This window comes from Camelus bactrianus, chromosome 10 (genome assembly GCF_048773025.1).
Source record: "Camelus bactrianus isolate YW-2024 breed Bactrian camel chromosome 10, ASM4877302v1, whole genome shotgun sequence".
Lineage (NCBI taxonomy): Eukaryota > Metazoa > Chordata > Mammalia > Artiodactyla > Camelidae > Camelus > Camelus bactrianus.
Window position 1 is genome coordinate 45,511,084 of NC_133548.1, and position 21,232 is coordinate 45,532,315.

General features: G+C 36.6%; 2 protein-coding genes across 2 annotated transcripts; one reads left to right on the forward strand and one right to left on the reverse strand.

Moving 5' to 3' along the window:
* Window positions 1-4,160: 4,160 nt before the first annotated feature.
* Window positions 4,161-5,117, forward strand: LOC105068548 (olfactory receptor 52A5). Its single transcript, XM_010954425.1, has one exon. It carries the CDS (start codon window positions 4,161-4,163, stop codon window positions 5,115-5,117), a length of 957 nt encoding a protein of 318 aa, XP_010952727.1.
* A 14,215-nt stretch (window positions 5,118-19,332) lies between these two features.
* Window positions 19,333-20,306, reverse strand: LOC141578972 (olfactory receptor 51G2-like). Its single transcript, XM_074373070.1, has one exon. It carries the CDS (start codon window positions 20,302-20,304, stop codon window positions 19,333-19,335), a length of 972 nt encoding a protein of 323 aa, XP_074229171.1. The 5' UTR covers window positions 20,305-20,306.
* Between the last annotated feature and the right edge of the window lie 926 nt (window positions 20,307-21,232).

The following is a 21,232-nucleotide window of genomic DNA, read 5'->3' on the forward strand; positions in this document are numbered from 1 at the left end:
ATTATGCATGTTTAGACTGGGAAAGATGCAGGGAAAATGATGCCCTTCAGTAATTCAGTAGAAATGCTCATTCAGGTAAAGTGCTCATCAAATATCTCAAGTTATTCATGAGAGGGAGAGGACAAACTCCCATGGATTAATAGCTGGCATTTATTGACAGATCAATACAGTTTATATTTCCTGCTAAATATAGATGCATTTTGTGATTGAATGCTCAAACACTGTAATGTGTTTCTATCCTTGAATATTGTCTTAACAATAAAGAAATTGAGACAATTAGATGTTTTATAACTGGCGGCAGGGCATGCAAAGCTAAGTAGTGACAGCCAGAACTTAAACTCCTTGGACTGACTTCAGATTCTGTCATGATCCATGGCCAAAGTGTATCATTGGAATATAGATTCAGGGCTTGAAGGAGACATTAAGAAGGGGGAAGTTTGAGGATCAATATAAATAAGACCCATTGGACATTTGGAGCTGTCCTGAGCTGTGGCAAGCTATCTCAGAAAACAAAGAAAGCCCTCTATCACTGGAGGACTTAAGACAGAGATCAGTATGTGTCTTCACAGAGGGAAAACTTTCCTGAAAATGTAGCGAGTGTGGATGTAGAGCCCCAAATTCCTTAAATCTTTTAAATCCTGGGATTCAGCCTGATTCAAAATTGGACTTGTAAGTAATACTAATAATTCAGATTTTATGCCATAAAGATGACTCAAGTATTTTACCTTGGCCTATGAATTTTAAGGGTTTAAGTTATCTTTCCTCTCTCTTATAAACAAACACTTCTCTACACACAAAGTTGCTTTCAGCTTGTCTTTTGTCATTCATTGCTGCAATTCTCAACCCAAGAACACCTTTAGCCTCATCCCTCCCGACTTCTCCTACACAAAGACAGTGAGTCTCATAGGCTTTGTTTCCTTGCTTTTCTTTTGATCCACATCACTTCCTAGTATCCCATGTGTACTATCACAAGTATCTTTCTAACTTGATCTCCCTACACCTATCTTCCAGGCCCTTGAAGCCATTCATCAAGCTGCTAGCAGACTGAATTTTTTACCTTCCGAAAAAAAACCCTGTCATTCCACCCTCCTGATTTAAAATTATTTGTTTTTAAAAGCTAACTTCACATTTGGTGTTCCTTTTCTTTAGCCTCAACACCTATCATTCCTGCTTATGAAACATTTTATATGTGAAAACTATTTATTGATTCACAGTCCCGCCATAGCTTATATGTTTTGTGAATTTGTACAAATTCTCTTCTCCTGAAATGACGTACTTCATCTCTCTTATATGGTTAATTTCTACTGAAAAATGATCTTCCTTCATAGGCAACTTATCCTGCCCATTTTGATTAAAGGCACATAACCATTAATTCCTATTCATTAAAGATTTTTTCCCAATGCAAGTCTATAACAATGATTTAGCAACCAGAAGTGATATGCATTTCCCTGCACACCCAGAGGACATTTGGTAACACCTGAAGACATTTTTGATTTTCATGACAAGTGACAGCTACAGACATCTAATGTGTAGGAGCCAGGGATGCTGCTAAACCTCCTACGATTACAGAGACTTACCCCAAACAAAAAATTTATCTAACCTACCATGGCAATTGTGCGGCGATTAAAAAACACTTCCCTAGAAGAATATCATTAGGACTCATAAAGTTAGAAATGTAGACCTATCATCCGGGAAAGTAACTACTTTGTTCATATGAGATATGAACTTTTAGACTGAAGAAAATACTTTTGTATTTTATGTACCTGCTCATTTGTTTACTTGCTTTCTTCTCATTTTGCCCACCTTCCTCTAATTATTCACAATATTTACTTCTCTAGAGCTTTGGCTTCCCTGTTACACTTAAGTTTTTCTAGGCCAAATATTCCTCACTTGGCCATGCTAAATCTCCCAAATTAATATTCTTGATAGAGACAGTAGCATACACTTTTGAGCCAAATCACAGAGATTGTTGACAAGTATGTGCATGATATGCTGTTGCAAAAGGAGTCCTCTGTCAGAAACATAGCATCTAATAAACATGTTCTATAAAATATGTATTGTAACTATTTGGTGACTGAAGAAATTAATATAGGGGTTGCTTCTTTCAGATTCTGAAGCAACACAAACTGATTGAAATTTTTATTGTACAACCCAACCTGATTTAGTTACATTCTGATGTGCATCTCATAATGTTTATGAATTATAACTATAAAATCTCAGAGGACACAAATTACACTTTCTTGTTCTCTCTAGGTCAATATTCCATCAAATTTGGATCCAAGTAGATCTACCTACAACAATAACAAGTCTTAGCTTTCCATTAATAAAATAGGGTAGTGATGCCAATATCATAATTTAAAAGTTTAAAAATCTTAAGAAGTGAAAAAATATTGTGCATATTTAATAAATGGTTGATGCTACTTTTTGAATTCCAAGCACTCAGCACAATTTAGATACCTCCTAATTATAGGATAAATAAGTTTATCTTTGCTCCCCAATTGCTTCAAACAAGACTTGGATCACAGTGAATGCTTAAATAATATGTATTGAATAAAACCATTAGAAAATAAACTTCTAAAATGTATGTCATAGTGTTACCTTCTGATTTGAAAGAGCTCTAGTTTATTATATTATAAATTTGCCCAAAGGAGAATTCCTGAACAGAGGTCTTTGAAAGGAAAGCCATATTGAGAGATGAATAAGTTTTAAGAATAAGAAGCAATAAATGCTCTTGCAACTGACCTAAGGTGGGGTATAGATACCCTTTTATATCCAAGGGACAATCCAAGTTTATCAGTGGCAACAACTTGAAGAATGATGGAGAGAATGTGACTGTGAGATTTTTCTTGTCCCAGATCTGTTGTTTTAGGCCTTCCTCATTGTCTTTTATCTATTTATACTTTATTTTAATGGTTTCAAAATGACCTGTATGGTTAGTTAAAAAAATAGTAAAATTTGTAAGTTAGTATTTTGCATATATGGGGGTCAAATATATCTATATTTGTGTATGTATACAGATATACATATAATTTTCTTTTTGGAAGAGATAAATGTAGGGAACTGCGAGGCAGGAAAAATCCCAAGGGATTTGGAAAACAGTAAGCCAAAGCTATCCATAGAAGGCCCAGGAAGCATGTAGTGTTATGTGTGAAGTAACCAGTGAAGGGCAGAAGAAAGAAGGGGATGGATCTAGTCCTATGCCAAATAATGTGTCAAAGAAATATTTCAACTGTACAGAAATTGTATTTTGAGTAGCTGTAAGATGGATATGTCTATAAGTAAAGAAAATATTGTATTTAATAGAGAGTCCTGTGTTACTGCAAATAGTTAAGAAAAGTAACTATTCAGGCTTAATAGTTACTGATAATGAGGGAGAAGAACAGAAGACATTGACACTTGAAATTGAATAGAAGTGATGTGCACGTAGCAAAGCACAGCGAGGATATATCTAAAAGGAACTGCTGAGGAAAACACCCATGAATTTAAAAGTAACACATTTATTTTCTTGGAGTTTAAGTGGGAGAAGGTGCAAGATGTATGGTTGTTTTTTGGGAAAACGCAGGAAGTCTGAAAAATTAGGTTGAAAGCATTCTGAGAGAGTTGATTGCAGGGGATCAGACCATGAAGAGACTAACCTGGAAAAAATAGTTAGTGAACTTCAAAACTGAAAAATATTCTAGTAAAATTAGTTTTCTGATTATGATCAAGCAGAATGGTTTGTCATCACTGTAGATCCTTCATGTCTAGCCTAGGTAGAGCCTAGTTCTTGAAATATCGTTATTCTGGAGTACATTTTTTTCTTTTAATTCCAACAGGCAGGGCACAAAAAAGCACAGATGGTGATTAGCGAACAGAATTTGTTCCAATAGTCATGGACCAGAAAGAAGTCATCCCGTCTACTTAATTTTTCTCATTGAAAATGATTAGGGTATGCAGACATGGAACCTGAGGATTGGTCATTTAATGGCATTGGCAAAAGAGATAGAAAATTAGAGAGGAATAGTTGGTATAGAAAAGATAAAATGGTATGCTCCTAATCTAACTACAGTATACTTTGCTAAAATAAATTAATTTCTTCTTATTTTTAATTTATGAAGTCCTAACAGGGACTAGAAGATGATACAGCAGTACCTCTGCGTGATTCTACTGACCAAGTCACCATGCTCATATTCAATGTCTCTGTCTTCATGCCTTCTGTACTAACGCTCGTCGGGATTCCTGGACTGGAGTCAGTGCAGTGTTGGATCGGGATTCCATTCTGCGCCATGTACCTTATTGCTGTAATTGGGAATTCCCTAATTTTAGTTATAATCAAATATGAAAACAGCCTCCATAGTCCTATGTACATTTTTTTGGCCATGTTGGGGGCCACAGACATTGCACTTAGTACCTGTATTCTCCCCAAAATGTTAGGCATCTTCTGGTTTCATGTGCCAGAGATTTCTTTTGAAGCCTGTCTTCTCCAAATGTGGCTTATTCACTCATTCCAGGCAATTGAATCAGGTGTCCTGCTGGCGATGGCCCTAGATCGCTATGTGGCCATCTGTAACCCCTTGAGACATGCTACTGTCTTCTCTCGACAACTCTTGACTCACATTGGAGTTGGGGTGATACTCAGGGCTGCCATTCTTACAGCACCATCCATAGCGCTTATCAAATGTCATCTTAAACACTACCGAACTACCATCATCTCCCACTCCTATTGTGAGCACATGGCCCTTGTGAAGCTGGCTACTGAAGATGTCCGGATCAACAAGATATATGGTCTTTTTGTTGCCTTCACTATCTTAGGGTTTGACATAATTTTTATCACTTTGTCTTATGTTCAAATCTTTATCACTGTCTTTCAACTGCCCCAGAAGGAGGCACGAATCAAAGCCTTTAATACATGCATAGCCCACATCTGTGTCTTCCTACAGTTCTATCTCCTTGCCTTCTTCTCTTTCTTCACACATAGGTTTGGTTCTCACATACCACCCTATGTTCATATCCTTTTATCTAACCTTTACCTGCTAGTCCCACCTTTTCTCAATCCTATTGTTTATGGAGTGAAGACTAAACAAATTCGCGATCATGTCCTGAAAATGTTCTTCTCCAAAAGACATCTTGATCATTAGTGACTCCTTCTATAGAAATTTTAGGTTGGTTCAAAGTTACAACCTGGATATGATGAAAAGCTATAACTTGAACAAGTATCTACATCTGAGAAAAGCTTTACATCTCAGATGCTGATAATGTAAGGAGGTATTTAATAAATCATCAAACATTTAAGAACTCTGACTTCCTCTCCATATAAAGAGCAAACTCTATTATGCTGAGATTTCAGATGGTTTCTGTTATTCGTCTGTTTTTGTTCTGTTCCTTTAAACCTGGAATTTCCTCTCTGGCAACATACAAGCCCATACAGAAAGCAAAACTGCAGAAAACAACACTTCATTCCAGGTAACTCCCAAGAAACATGTAATACATCAATATTTTCTAACTGCTAAACTAATCCATAGCTATAATTCTGGTTGTCTCATTTTCTAGTATCTTTGTGAATCTATCTTTTGACAAATTACCCAATTTGAGTTTTACCCAAAACTAGAGGTTTAAGTTCAAGAATTGAATACATAAACAAACGCATTCCCCTGCATTTAGAAATTTCATACTGCAAGTGTCTTGAATACAGGAACTGTGTCTGATTTACGCTTGAATCAACAGTAAGTCAATGCCTGAGACTACTTTGAATCTCAGTTAAAATGACACTGAATAGTGAACAATTTAAACATGTTCCTGCTGTTGATCAAATGTATTCAAAAGCAACAAAACAACAGGCTTTCAGGTAATATGAAGCATCATCTTACAGAAAATCTGAATGCTAGAGAGTTCATTCCAGTATTAGTAAGCTAAACAAAGAAGAGCAATGGAATGAATCATTACATCATCTTGAAACAAAGTATGAGCCAAACACAAACTGACATGTGAGAAACTGTCTTCTAAAACAGGGACTACAGATCTTTCTTCACTCTTTGCTGTTTCGCTGCACACACACCTTCAGCCTCTTTTCAAGATGCTGAGTCAGTAGAGATCAGGCTTAGATCTTCTTCAATCAATCTTAAGATTCAGAACAAATAAGATGATTCTTAAAAAGAACCATGTAGACATAGAGGAATTACTGTTTTTCTAAGTTTTAAAATAATGCATAGTCAAAGAAAGAAATAAGCCAAGCAAACATTTCAACCAAAAAGAAAGAAAAAGAAAAATAAGAAACCATGTCATTCAAGAAGGAGAGGTAGAGGATATTTTTGGAAAAAATAATCTTGTTGAATAAGGCAAAAATAAAGTTGAATCATACGATACTTAGTTTTAAACAAACTTTGTGGAAACAAGAAGTACATGAACAAAGGAAAAATACAGTGAGGAAGAAATAAAAGAGTATATTAGTAGATATGAGACATAAAATTGCTTGATGAAATTATGAAAACTTAATTCATTTTAATTCAATGTTAGAATATCAAATGTTCCAAAATGTTGCAGCAACCATACTGAATAATGAATAACTGATAAGGACAACTGAAAAGAAAGTAAAATGGGAAATATATGAGTTCTTTCCAAGAGATCATCATACATAAAGGATACAGAATGGAGATAGTAAGTATGTGATATTCCTGAATAAGAGACCAAGGCAAATAGAATACGAGGACAATAACAGATTAATCATGTGTGAATGGAAGAGCAATATCCCAAAATATAAAGTGTACAAATGCACCATAATACACACATGCTGTTAGGAATACATCTGTATTTGAAAAGCATAAGTCAATAAGAAAAAAATCGATCTAGCTGTATCAAGAAAAAACAAAACAAAACAGATTCTTTATACTTCAGAATACCTGGTTTCATTTATCCTTTGGAGTTGAGAAAAGACAAACAACATAAACCATAAAAATACTCATTTTGAGGCAGAAAAATAACTTTCAAATGGAGACTGTAGAGAATAATATGACTGTGAGTGGGCAGTCAAGCTATTTAAGCCTGTAATTAATTAAACAGAAGAGTAACGTGTAATAATTGAGCAAACATTTTTATCTCTAAAATAGAAGACTGAAGTTGATTCATACGAGTTGACAGTTGAGTAGAAAATACAAACAAGGTAATTAGCTTAGCTTACATAAGGATGAGTAGTTAGAATTCAATCTGTGATTTAGGTGATTAGAAGCCAGTAAGTAATATAGCCACTAGTGCAGGCATATTTTCTTTGTCTTTTGGAATATAATTCTCATACAGAACAGTGAAAATAACAAGTTACTGTAAAGGAAACAATCATGAAAACACCATCTAGTTGAAGAAATAAACCATCTCTCATTCCCTACAAGCCTTGTAAGTGTCCCTTTGTCATTACAATCTCTCACTCTCCCCAAAGGTAATTTCTGTACTAATAACTAACATAATTATTTCTTTGTTTTTTCTGTATACTTTTACAACCTAAGCATGCATTCTTAAACCTTATAGTTAAATTTTGCTTGTTTATCAGTTTTCTATAAATGGAAGCACATAGTATATATTCTTTCTGTTTTTCTTCTTAAGAATTTTTATCCAGGATACTGTTTGTAATATCTATAACGCTCATTCTTTCCCTACATAATGTACCATAGTATAAATATACTACAATTTCTTTACCTATCCTCTGTTTATGGGAGTTGATAAGGGTCAATTAAGAAGAATATATTTATAAACATTTGTGTATATGTATTTTGGTGCACTTAGAATGCTGATTTCTGCATCTAAAAGTGAAATTGCTAATTCATTTGGTACTAACATCTTCCAAAATCATTAGATAATATAACCTGTTTCTCAAATCACGTGACAGCTGGTTTCAGGTAGGCTAACTGTTGCCACATGGATCTAGTTGGCATTCTGGTCGTCTTTGGTCTCCTTTCCAGGTCAGATTTGTTCCGTGCTGTAGATCCAGGAACATATACACTTTTTCAGGTATAAAGAAGACCTGGCCCCAAAGTGATGTTGCATACACAGGCCCTGAGGGTCTGCCTCACACCCAGGTTTGATGTGCCCTTCAACTGAGGGCTTAAGCTAATTAGACATAGAGCCCAGGGCAACAGGCACACTACTTGCAGCAGCTAAAGAGTTGAATGTGTCTCAGATTGGCATATAATGCAATGAACAATTTTTTTTTATTAAAGTATAGTTGATTTGCAACATTGTGTTAGTTTCTGGTGTACTGCAAAGTAGTTCAGTTATATATTTCTTTTTCATATTCTTTTCCATTGTGGTTTATTATAAAACAATGCAATGAACATATTAAATGAGGGACTTACTTCTAGAAGCTTAAAATGAGAGTTTAAAGAGACTGTCTTAAGTTAATAATGAACAGTGTTATATCATTAATTTTATACAATGAGAAAGTAAAAGCCAAAACATAACATATATACACACACACACACACACACACACACACCCCTTAAATTAAACTATATATTAAAGCTATTTAAGAGTATGGAAGTTCCTTTGATCAAGAGATTGTTGAAAAAGCCTATCATTTCCTTCTTTAAGAAGAATTATCTTCCTTTACCCCGTCATGTAGATAGGAAATGTGCCATCTGTGCATTGCTGATTTTTTTCCCTTAGTTTTATCAAGTCTTACTTCTTACAGAGCTTCCTACACAATAAACCCCGTCCCCCCTACTATTTCCAAGCACATTCCTCCCTGGGATCACTAAAGTGTATCTAGATAGCCTTTGAATACCCATATATGGCCAAGAGTAAATGAGTAGAGCAAATAAGAGTAGGCAACTACTTGTTTGGTTTCCAATTTCCTTTCCTTAGAAAGCATGAGCTAAAGCAGGCCAATTTGCTCAGTCAAGGAATGGAGTCCTATTATATATACCCCTCCACTTTGGTGTTCCTTTTCTCTGTTACGTATGGAAGAACAAGATGAATCTCAATTTCTGGTGCTGTGAGAAACCCAGTTGCACTGTTTGACAAAGAGAACACTGCTGTCTCCTGGCTGGACTAGAGAGATCAGGTCCCCTGGGAGTTGAGTAAGAAGAGAGTCCTAAGAAATGCTGCCTGCCCCTCTGGCCCTAAACCTTCTTCTTTGCCCTGGAGAGTAAACAATAACTCTTAGGATTTGCAAAAGGCTAATGAACTTTGGTCAGCAGGGAAAATTATATTAGGAAACATAAATCTTCCACAACTGGGACCAGCAAAGAACAACCTTCTTCTGCGCTAGTCCCTTCCCCACTGCTGCTTCTGGATACTGAGAAAGTGGATCACTAAAAATGTGTACCAGATTAAGTGGAGTTGAAATTATATATCTTGAAGTACAAACACAAGTATAGTTAATTCATATGGACTGCATACAAAAATCCAAGTTATGAAAGTAAAGTATATAAATACATTTTTGATAGAGTCTGACTTCGAAGTTCTAGGAACTACAACTGAAGAATAGTCATAATAAATTGGAGAATCTGATTTGGAACATTGAGAGGTTAAGGGCAGGTACCAGCATGGTATTGGAGAAGCTGGGTAGACTTGCAGATGTTTTGCTTGAAAGAGAGAGCATCATAAGTAACTTGAATCTTTGTGCTATTATTTCTAAAGATATATATTTCAAAAAGGAGGACAGCAGTTACAGAGAACGTGTTAGCTCAATGTAAGGAAGTCTTTTTGTGGAAGTTATTCAGTAATTAAGACTGTCATGGAAAGGGATTGACATACACGTAGCCAGCTGTCAAGAAGCTACACTAAAGAATTCTGTTTGAAGAGGGCAATTTGGTAAAATACTCTCCTAAACATTTACAATTTACAATTTAAGAAATTAGGGTTGTTTGGGGCTAGTTCTACACTTCACTGAATTCTTACTCAGAATAATATTTGGAAGTGATGACTTGATTAATGGAGAGATGTTTCAGAATGCTTAGAACAACAGCACTTAAAAATATATAGATCACCTTGATTTAGTTTTAGCTAATTACTTATGCAACTCCTCTGTGCTCTCTCTCTTTCTCTCTCCATATATATACACACATACGTATACATATATTTTTTTTCATTGATGTATACTCCTGTCATCCCTACAGCTGAACTATGTAGTTCATTACTGGTGTTCAGGTACTGAAAAGTGTCAGGTGTTCCCAGCAACAACCTTTGTATGGCAACGAGAATTTTGTTTCGGGCCTTCTCTTCCTGTCTCTGCTGCCTCCCAAGGCACTTCAGTGTACCTATGTGTTTGTCAGTTATTCTTCATGGAATATCTTACGATTCTCACAGAGGCCCACTCCCTCATATTTTTCTTGTTTCAGCTTTCAAAGAAGATAGAAAAAAAATAGAACCTTCTACTTCCCTTCAGTAGTAAGTAGTCTTGATTTCTATACAAGGATTACATCTTTCAGCACTGCCTCCAGATGGAGATATAGCCTTCCAACTTCATTCCCTTAACTTTACCTGTAACTATTGCAACATCCTTCTCATCACTCTCCCAGTGAAACATCCGAGCTCTCTCGTCTCCTCCATCATGTACACTTTAAACTTCTTACTTTTTTTAACTAATATTTTCAACCTGTCCTTACTCCCTAATGTGTAGGAAACAGTCTGTGTGAGGACCTGTAGGCATTTACCTAATTGAGGAATTTGCATTTAAGTCTTGTTTCCTGAATCAGAATTTCCATGGGAAGAAACAAAATTATGTAGCTGCCATTGTCTATGTGGATGTCGGAGTCCCAAAGCAACGTCATATTTGAAAATTCTTCTGAGAGAAGAAAAGTTCAAAGTAAAGAGAGGTCCTTTAATTAGTGAAGTCACAACCCTAGAAAGGGAACTTCAACTGATATTTTATCCCAGAAGTCTTCGTATGTTCTGTACAAATGCCCAGCCCTGATAGTCTAAAGTGAATGGACAGTAAAGACGAGAGAGAAAGTGGGGAGGAGAGAAAAGTGGAGCTCAAGAACTTTGGTGTTCCTCTGTCTAAAGTGCTGTTCCATTTTTTTTTTTTTCCTTTTCTGATTTCTATGGACAGATTAGAAGAAGAAAGAGAAGATGGAGTGGGAGAGGAAGGAGAGCACCAGTGAGAAGCCTGATCACACTGGGGTTGAGCCATGAAGGTGTGAGATAGTGCAGATAGGAGAGCAGCACGCGGCTGGAAGGGCAAGTCCCCCTCCCAAATCTGTGGATCATGGGCCAGTGCAGGGCATACAGAAGAGCAGCACAGCACAGACCTGGGAGACACAGGTGTTGCGGGCTTTCTAGCTCTCAGCCTTGGAGGCAATGGACAACACTCTGCTGGATGAGCAGAAACTATAAGGCAAGTTATGGTGAAAGAAGAACCATTTATGAAAAAAAAAAAAAAAGCAAAAAGCAGAGGCAGGCTTATCATATTTGAGAAAAGATTTATTATAGAAAGAAGAAAATTGGGTTTTTGTGTGGGTACACTTATCTGGATGTGAGGGTGGGTGAGTCCTAATGAATCATCTATATTGTCCTGATAAAAACTATGAATTGTGGTTACAGAGGGAGAGGTGGGTGATGAGCAGACTTTGTATCCATGAACGTGCTTCTGAAAAGTTTTATTATAGGCTTTTAATCACAATGTTTTTTGAACAAATAGGATAGGCAACCCCACAAAATGTATAGACTGAAATTATCATAAATGTACAAAATGTATTGTTATTAAGAAAAGTAAAATATCTAAGATTCAGCACGAATATTCCTAGGAGAATATTTAACACACTGGTATAAATAAAATAGCAAATCAATTCCTGAAACATCACAAGAGTAGGAAAGAAGATACTTTATATTCAGAGGACGTAAGATGGTATGTGACAAGCTGGTGATCAATTCACAAACGGGAAAAGTCTTCGGGGCTACTTGGAAGGCTTTGATTTGGCTCCACTGTCCACACGTATCAGAAAGGAGAAGCTGCTACTCTCAGGCTCTTAAGCATAGACTCAGGGTGTAGTTTCAATCCATGTGTCTCATTCTGTTCAGGGAGAGGTACTGAACGTATAAGGAACCAGTCACATCAGAAATGCAATTTCTACCGTACCAAGAAGAATGGATCCACAAAACATGAAACTGGGTGAGAAGAATCAGGCACGCTTGGAATGCAGGCAGTTAACTTGCATCAGGAAAGCAAGGGAATAAAAACAGTAGTGGGCACTTGTGAATGGTAAGAACTATTTCTTTCAGCAAATCCAATGATTATTGTGGGTTGACCACACTGCAGGACTTGCAGAGAGGTAATGGGATATGTGAAGCCAAATTCTGATCAAGCATAGTTATCCAAAGAACAGCACGTCACCGGAGTTAGGTGTGAACATTAGTGATGAGAAGAGAGAAGTATGCGTAGGAGGCTCAGTCACGTGGGAAGTGTTTAAGGACTCAGTAGATACAATCAAACACAGGTCAACAGCATTTCCCTGCCTATTTTTCTCTGCTGTCCACTGCTGAGTGTGAACGGATGGGAGTATTATCTCTCCCATATGAATATTGGACAAGATGTTTTCAGTCACAAAGGGAGCAACAAAAATGCCAACTTCTTTGTTTCAGCTTTGCTCCCCCAAAATCATAAAAACAAAATTTTAATATTTTTCAAGGTCATCTTGTCCAACTTCTGCTAAACTGACTCTGCAACATCCCTAAGGAGAATGTGCAACTCTGTCGTAGAAAGCCATTCATTCTACTGTGATAAGTAATTAAGGAAATCTACCTTCCTGCATGGAATTTGTGAATATTCTAAGCCCTCACTTGATAACTGATTGTTTAGATTTTACCTGTGCTGAAGGATTCCAGTCTGCATTCTTGTCTGAAAAAATCAGCCACTTGGATATTTTCTCTATTCCCAAAGACTGCAAGATTCTTGTAGCTCTAATATTCAATAAACAGCAGCTATACACTTTTAAGAATTCATCTGCATGAGGAGAAGAAACACACACTACAAAATGTCTGGATTTGCTCACAAAGAAATTCCAAAATGGCAGGAGTTACTGAGGAACGGAAGAGATGACACCTCGGGACAAAGGCCAGAGCTTGCGGTGCAGGCCAATTGCACATCTCTCTTTGGATAATGTTCCCTCTAAGTGTCTCATCATTAGAAACCAAACAGTTATGACATTTTGTTGGACAGTGTCTAATATGTGTAGAAGATAGTGTAAGTTTGACTTCCAAAAGTCTTTTTCTTCCAAAAAAGTACAACTTTCTGAGAAACTTTGCTGCATTGCCCATATGCTAGGAGGCTCTCGAGCTCTACAAATCTTTAAAGGTTCCAATGCTGCTCCACAGCACTAGCACCACCCAAAAGGAGTCCTGGAGTTTCTCACATGGCCCTAAGAAACACTGCATTAAACTAAGTCTAACAGTTCTTCAAAGCATAAGTACAGAGCTGTTATGCTTTTAAAAAATCTTATAGCCTAGATTCAGTACTGTCAGTCCTTTTGATTATTAAAGAGAAGAACACTCCATAACTTCATTCTGATGGGTTCATTGGTAAATATTTGGTGTTGCCTCTTTCACAATGTAGTGAGAAATTTAAAAATCGTATTTCCAGTTTTCTATCTTCTCCTTTGTTTGTTCGCTTGTTCGTTGCTTCCTTCCTCCTCCCTCCCTTTCTGCCTTCCTGCCTTCATTCTTTTCCAACCATATCTAGACTAGCGTGTGACTTCTCTTGACTCCCATCCCGAGTATACTTACAACATGATATGAGCTAAACTTACTTAAGATATTTCTGTCACTCACCAGACCCAGGTCAGGGACACAACCTCTGTGGATGGTGGTGCAGCTGGGGATCCATGAGGCTCCCTGGCCTGAGCTCAGTGGCAAGTGAGCAGGTTTATAAAGCACTGTTCTGGCTCTCCCTGAAGACTTACACCCAATCCCTGTACTATAGGGTCTGAGAGAAGCATCAAACGTGCATGTGCCAGATAGAGTGGTCCATAGTTCATTTTGGTGGGTCTCTGCCTGCTCTCCAGATGACATAAGCTTAGAACACACACCCAGTTCTGCTTCAGGCTTGCTTTCTTCTGTTTCCAGACAAAGACCTTTTTAACTCTTAGAGATAGAATGTATCACATAGGTCATAGATATTCTAGACCTAGAAGCATCTGGCATGACATTTAGATCTTTGGGACATACAGTCCTTTATATCCTCCAACCCTCCTCCTCCAAATCAAGCAGTGTTTTTCCTTGAATTATAAACATCTTTTCTGAGTGAGAGTGGAGTATCTCCAGCACTAATCATAATATTAGATACTATTAATACAGCTCCTCCAAAATAAATTCATTTACACTGAACTGGTCTTTGTTACAATAACATAGAGCTTACTTTCCCCTTGTGTTGTCCCATCTGCCCTCCATCCCTCCTCAAAGTGAGTTCTTTATATTTACTGAGGAATGGTTTGGGGTGAGAAGATAAAATGTTTTATTAACAGCATATGAAATGAGGCTGGATTTTGTTTAGAAGAAGAGGGAAGAGTGCTGTAAGACACAAATCTTGTGTGGAGATAGACAGGAATGTTCCAGAAAAGTGAGGTAGGGACCACACTGGGCATGAAGTAGAAGAACCATCTCAGAGGTCCCACAACCATGAGCTGGTTCAGTGATTCACTAGAAACACTCGTGCAGCTCAAAATAAAGTTATACTCATGGCTAAGATTTCATACAGCAAAGGACACCATGTAGGAACAGCAGAAAAAAGGTAAGTATAGAGGAAGGCTGGAGAAGTCACACACAGCCTTCCAAGTATCTCCTCTCTTTCTTCTAGGGTCACTCTAGCTACAAACTTCAGAGACGCATGAGAGATGTTTCTATCCAGGGAAGTCTGCTTGGGTCTCTGATTCCAGAGTTCTTAAAGGAAGCTGGTTATGTCAACCGTCACATGACCAGAATATGCAGACCCCAAACCAGGCAACACATGTGATATTTGTAATAAGTTCTATGATATCCTATGCATGCTACTAACTTGGTTCATCCTGACCTAATGTTTTGGGCATAAATAATGCTGTTGTTACTCACTGACTATATGAAGATTGCAGAAGATTAGTTCTCAGAATCTGGTCAAGGACCAGCCATTGATATGGCTACAGAGAAAAGCAAGAGCTGAGTAAAACAGATCAGTTGCATTAACTTTTTTCTTATGCGGATCTTCTGTGCATTTTCAGGAGTTTGCCATGACCATACTGATCATGTGTTAGAAATGTTTTCATTCAGCATGTGTGAAACATGACTAGCTTCCAATATGACATAAAAATCATTCTAATCTTAGGTGACAAACTAGGACTGCAATTATCAATTCAAAACTAAGTGGCACTTTATGGGCCCTTAAAAAATAAGAAGAATATTTAAAGAAAAGAGTATTGCAGTAGCAATTGTAAGAGCTTGCTAGAGATAATCAGATGGTTAAATGGGAAAGTTATTCATTTCAGAGCATAGAATATATAGTCAGAGATGAACATGACAAGTTAGAAAATTATCAAAGAATAACAGACGTAGTTGTGTGCACAGACTAATCTGTAAGTGAAGAGGAACAATGAAAAAGCTTAAACAAGTGTGCTCCATAATCATGTTTAGATTTGAAAGCTATTTACAGTTCTTCTTGGAGTTGGTTGAGAATGAAGGCAGAGAAGCCAACCAGCAGAACGGTTCAATAATCTGCTTAATTATTCAGGTCTAAATTGAGGCAGGAACAGTGGAATGTAAAAGTGAGCACTGATGGCAAAATACTAAGAAAGAAAATCTACAATATTAGTAAGTGATTGGAAATTATGAGTGAGGGAGGGAGAGGACCACCTAGGAGATAATTCATACTTATGGCTGGAGTGAAGAAGTGAATGGACATGCCATTCACACCAATGCAGAACTCAAAAGTGGGAGCATGAGGAAGTAGCACTGAGGACGGAGCAGGAGACAGGAAGTTGTATTTGGGGCTTTTGAGTTTAAGATTTCTGTGTAGCACACACAGGGAGTTATCCAGGAGTGAGGCAGTAACCTGCCTAGAATCCAGGGGAGAGGGTGAGTTTGGGATTGAGGAGGGAAACATTTGTATTCAGGGGGCTGGCAGAAAATGCAGTAAGTAGAATTATCCAGAGAGATCAGAGAAGAACCAGAATGCAGAGATACTGGAGAAGCCAACAAAGCACAGATATTTAATAACAAGTAAATAGCTATTAGCGTGAAATATCAACCAGAGGTCCAGTGATGAAGAGGCAGGATTCCAAATAGGGTATTTGATTTTGGTCATTTAGAGTTCACTGGTGACCTTTGCCCAAGCAATTTCAATGGAGTAGTAGACACAAAATATGATTGTATGTGGAGTGGAAGAGAAAACAATTTTTACTTCAGTTTAATTACAAGTAAACTATATTCTTTAAGGAGGTACACTTAAATAGTCACAATAAAAAATGAAATGAACACTATAAAAGTCAATATACTGATTTAATATAGTGACAGTGGTGAGGTTATATTCAGGAAAGCTGCAGAGGAAATTTGGATGTTGACAATTTATTATTTCCTTACTAAGGTGATATTTACATGGATTATCATTTTACAAAAATGCACATTTATCACATTTTGTCAGATTGCACGTTTATCACATGAAGTTCTCTGTATGTGTTTTATATTCCACCATAAGATATTTTAAAATGATTTGACAAGAAAAAGAGTAGAACAATTTACGCAAATGTTTTTATGTAGATTAATTGTGGGCCAAAGGGAAAAAGTAGATTAAGTGCTTAGAAATGGCCATATGATTAATACAACTTTATCTGATGAAAAGTCCTAGATAAGTTTTTAAACTGTTGTGAAGGAGCTAGTGAAAAAGGGGTCACTGGAGATAATTTTTTTCTAGTTAAAGAAGTGGAGTAAATTCACTCTTGGTAAGAAAAATGTATTAATTTCCTGTTGCTGCTGATACAAATGGCCACAAACTCAGTGTCTAGAAACAACACAGTATTGTTATCTTGCAGTTCTGGAGATTAAATATCCACAATGAACCTTACTGGGCTAAAATCAAGGTACCTGTAGGACAAGCTCTTTCTGGAGACTATGGAGAAGAAACTGTTGTCTTTTTCAGATTCTCAGGAGTGTTTGCCTTCCTTGACTCATGGCCTCTTTCCTCAACCTTCAGAACCATCAATGTAGTGTCTTCTCTCTCTCAGACATCCTGCCTCCCTCTTATAAGAATCCTATGATTATCTCAAGCCCACTTAGTAAATTCAGGGTAATCTCATCTCAAGATCCTTAACTTAATCACATCTGCAAAGTTCCTTTTGCCATGTAGGTAACACATTCATTCTGATGTGGAGACATTTCATGGGCCAAGATTAAGCCTACTGCTGGAGGAAATTTTAGAGGCAGGATAAAAATTTGGTTGAAACAGCAGAATATAAGTCAAAAGGAATTTTATGCAGCCATATGAGAATTAAAGCCAATGGATGAGATGAGAGTCATATATACAGGAAGAGCAGGTATAATGAAATTACTCCGGAAGATCTCACCCAGAGATCAGGGCTGAGTCACAGGATGTTAAGCAGATGGGATGAATATGTAGAGTTCTAGGGACCTCTTCTATCCTACGAATGGTGATGTGCAGGGTAGAGAAAGAGGCAGGATTAGCTGGAGGAACTGGATCTCCAGAACTCCTTCTTGTATTCTGAACAACGGAGGAATGTTTACAACAATGAAAATGAATTTTTCATGTTGCATGTGACAATACAGGTGAAACTCAAAAACATATTTGTGACAAAAATACTTGGTGGTGACTTTTTGGGAAAGTGTTTAAAATAATGTCATATAGCATTTGTATTCGTATTATATATGCTTATGCATATACTTGTTATATACACACAGACACATATGCATTAAATATAATAAAACAAGGAAGGGAAGAACAAACAAGAAGATTAAATTGTGTGATTACTTTTGTGACTTGACTTTGAGGTCTCTGATTTAGCAAGAAATCTTTTCCTTCATTGTAACTTGTTTTACTTAAGAAATTTGGACTCAGTTGGTGGCAAAATGTTCAATGGAACCAAGTAGAAAAATATATGCAGGTTGTTGTATCGTTTTATACATCTTTTGTATGCTTGAACTATTATGTAATAATATATAAACAAAAGAGAAAAAAGTATGGGGAGGCAGGCAAACATGAACACCTCTGATAATATTGAAATAAATGAATTCAAAAGTAGAGAAAGTTTGATCTTCTTTGAATAAAGGAGTTTAACAATACGTCTTTGATATGGGAAGGAAGAATTTGAGGGCACAGCTAGATAATAGATTCATTTACGTACGTCCTAGTGAAGAGTTGTGAACGTTTGAAATTGCTACTGTAGATTATGTAAAATGTCGTCAAGGGTTTAAAAAATATGTATTTAGGCACTGAAGGAAAAATTAAAGATAATTCATTTATACTTACTACAATATAAATATTAACATTTTTTAGTCTTAATTAGAATTCAAACACATGAGTGTAAGAGTAGGAAATATAAACATATTTAAATTGATTCCAAAGTTATGTTTAGAGTTGAAAAATATAAAACACAAGAAAGAATAAACATTGGTGGCCTTTTTCTGGAGTATGTGTGATCTATAGCAAATATCAAAGACAATGAAATAACAATGGTTATCATAGACTTATAGAAGGTGAGGGTTTTGAAGGAGTGGGACTAGAGATCTCAAGGCCAAAGTCCAGATGCTGTGAAGTCAGTGAGAGCATACTTGAAAGACTGAATTTAAACATTATACATTTTTTATAAATGATGGTGGTTTTTAGAATCTGGTACTAGAAACTTTGATATATCAAAGTGTTGACATTGTAAATTTCATGGTTTTATAGTTCTTTTCAACAGCAATGTTAGATGATTGTTTGTTTCTTTCATGTCATCTTCTACTTCAACATTAAGAAAACAAACCACTGTGAAAGCAAGAACTTTGTTTAATTCACAGTGTATCTCCAGCTCTTCAAAAAGTTAAGGATAAAGTAGATTCAGTAAATAGCTATCACCCTGTCAAGGGTGATACATACATAGATGGTAACAACGAGCACTTTGCTTTGCCCAGAATGAACTCTAAGACTACAAACTTCTCTGACTGAAATATATGAACCACTGGGCTAAGAAATAATGAGAAGAGTTACCTATTTCAAAGTTTATTTTACTGATAATATTGTTCAGTATATCTTCATTCAAATCATAGAGCAGAAATAGTTTTTGAGGTTATCCAACCTAATAGTCCATATAATTCAGAAGAATCAGTGGTCAAATAGAGTCTTTGCAGGCATTTGGAATATCAGCAAGCTCTTTGTTGCATGAGGCAGTCTTTCTCTGTTAGGATACTGCTCATTCATGTAATAAATGTGACTTGAGATTCTCCTGGTCCTTTTTTGATGACAAGTTTCAGAATTTTATCTCGTATCTGCTTGGTTTTCACCACGTACACAATGGGATTCATCACAGGAGGAATGAGAAAATGCATGTTGGCCATGGTCACGTAGACGTGGGCAGGAAGTTTTGGGCCAAAGCGGTGCAGAATAGAGAGGCCTATCATGGGTGTGAAGAAGAGGATCACAGCAGAGAGGTGGGAAATACAGGTGTTGAGAGCTTTGAGGCGGCCACCGTGGGACGCGATGCTCAGTACAGTTTTCAGTATCAGAACGTATGAGAAGAGAATGAGAAGAAAATCAAGTCCCATGGTGGACAGTACCACAAACAGTCCAACAGTGCTATTGATCTTAGTGCTGGAGCATGAGAGCTTTAAGATATCAGGATGCAGGCAGTAGGAATGTGAAAGTACGTTGGAGTGACAGAAGCACAACCCCCTTAAGAGGATCGGGAGGGGCACCTGCACAGTCAAGGTTCGCACAAAAATTGCCAAACCAATCCTGGCAATTACACTGTTGGTGAGGATGGAGGAATAGTTCAGTGGACGAGAAATGGCCACATAGCGGTCAAAGGCCATTGCCAGCATGATAGCAGACTCAGAAATCTGGAAAGTGTGAATGAAAAACATTTGGGTGGAGCAAACAGGGAACGTGAGCTCTCGAGCATCCAGCCAGAATATCCTCAGCATTGTGGGGAAAGTGAAGAGGGACAAACCCAGGTCAGAGACAGCTAGCATGGCCAGGAAGAGGTACATAGGCACATGGAGGGCGTGCTCCTTCCATATAAGTGTCATGATGGTCACATTGCCCACCCCGGTCATCAAGAACATGGCACAGAAAGGTATGGAGATCCAGACGTGCACAGCTTCTAGCCCAGGGATGCCTGTCAGCAGGAAGGTGGAGAATATGGAGTTGGTGCTATTGGTAGGAAACATGATGCCAGGGCTGCATGCCTTTCCTAGAGTGAAATGCATTGTCAGACACAGACCTTAGAAATTGACTTGAGCATTCATATGACTACTGGTAATACTTCTTATTTTAATTTTTCTTATTTATCTGATATGTGTCTAATACGAAAATAAGTGCTGTGTCCTAATATAGAGCATCTGAGCCTTTGGACTAGAAAACAGGACCTTCTTTTTCTGATCAAATTCCACAGATACTGTAATTTATGGAGAAAAATGAGAAAAAATACACTTGATATTAAGTTTACTTAAGTCATTTAATTGGTATAATGACATATTAAAAGGAGAAGCCAAAATAAATAATATACTTTAAATAAATTTCTTTTAAAAATGCATGCAAATTTATACCTATAATTTTAGTTATAGTAGTATATTGTTCTATGGTATTTCTTACTGCCTTGGTGAACATGATACATATGAGATATTGCTACCCAAACTGAAGTTCAAGTTCACATTTTATATACTTTTTTTTTTTGCCATGAGATCAGTGTAGAAACTTAAAATAAACATTTGGAACTTTTGCATTGATTTGCTATAATAATTATGTTTGTTGAATTTAATAGTTATTATTAATATACAGTAATAAGATTGTATTTTGAATGTATTTTTATTTCATTTTTCTTACATATTTTTTAGTCGTATTTTAGAAAAATTATTCTATGATTTAAAGTTTTAAAAATGATCCTTCAGTGCATGATTTATGATTAACTATTATATGATTATTCATTGTTGAATACAAATGTTATTTTTTGTCAATTGACATAAATAAATAATATTTAGTTGTATTTTTCAAAAGCTAAAATCTTTAACAGATTATTTTTTAAAATCATGTTTATCTTTTTTTAGAAGTTTACAGTTTTTAATTTTAATTAAAAGGATCTAGGGACATTTTACACAG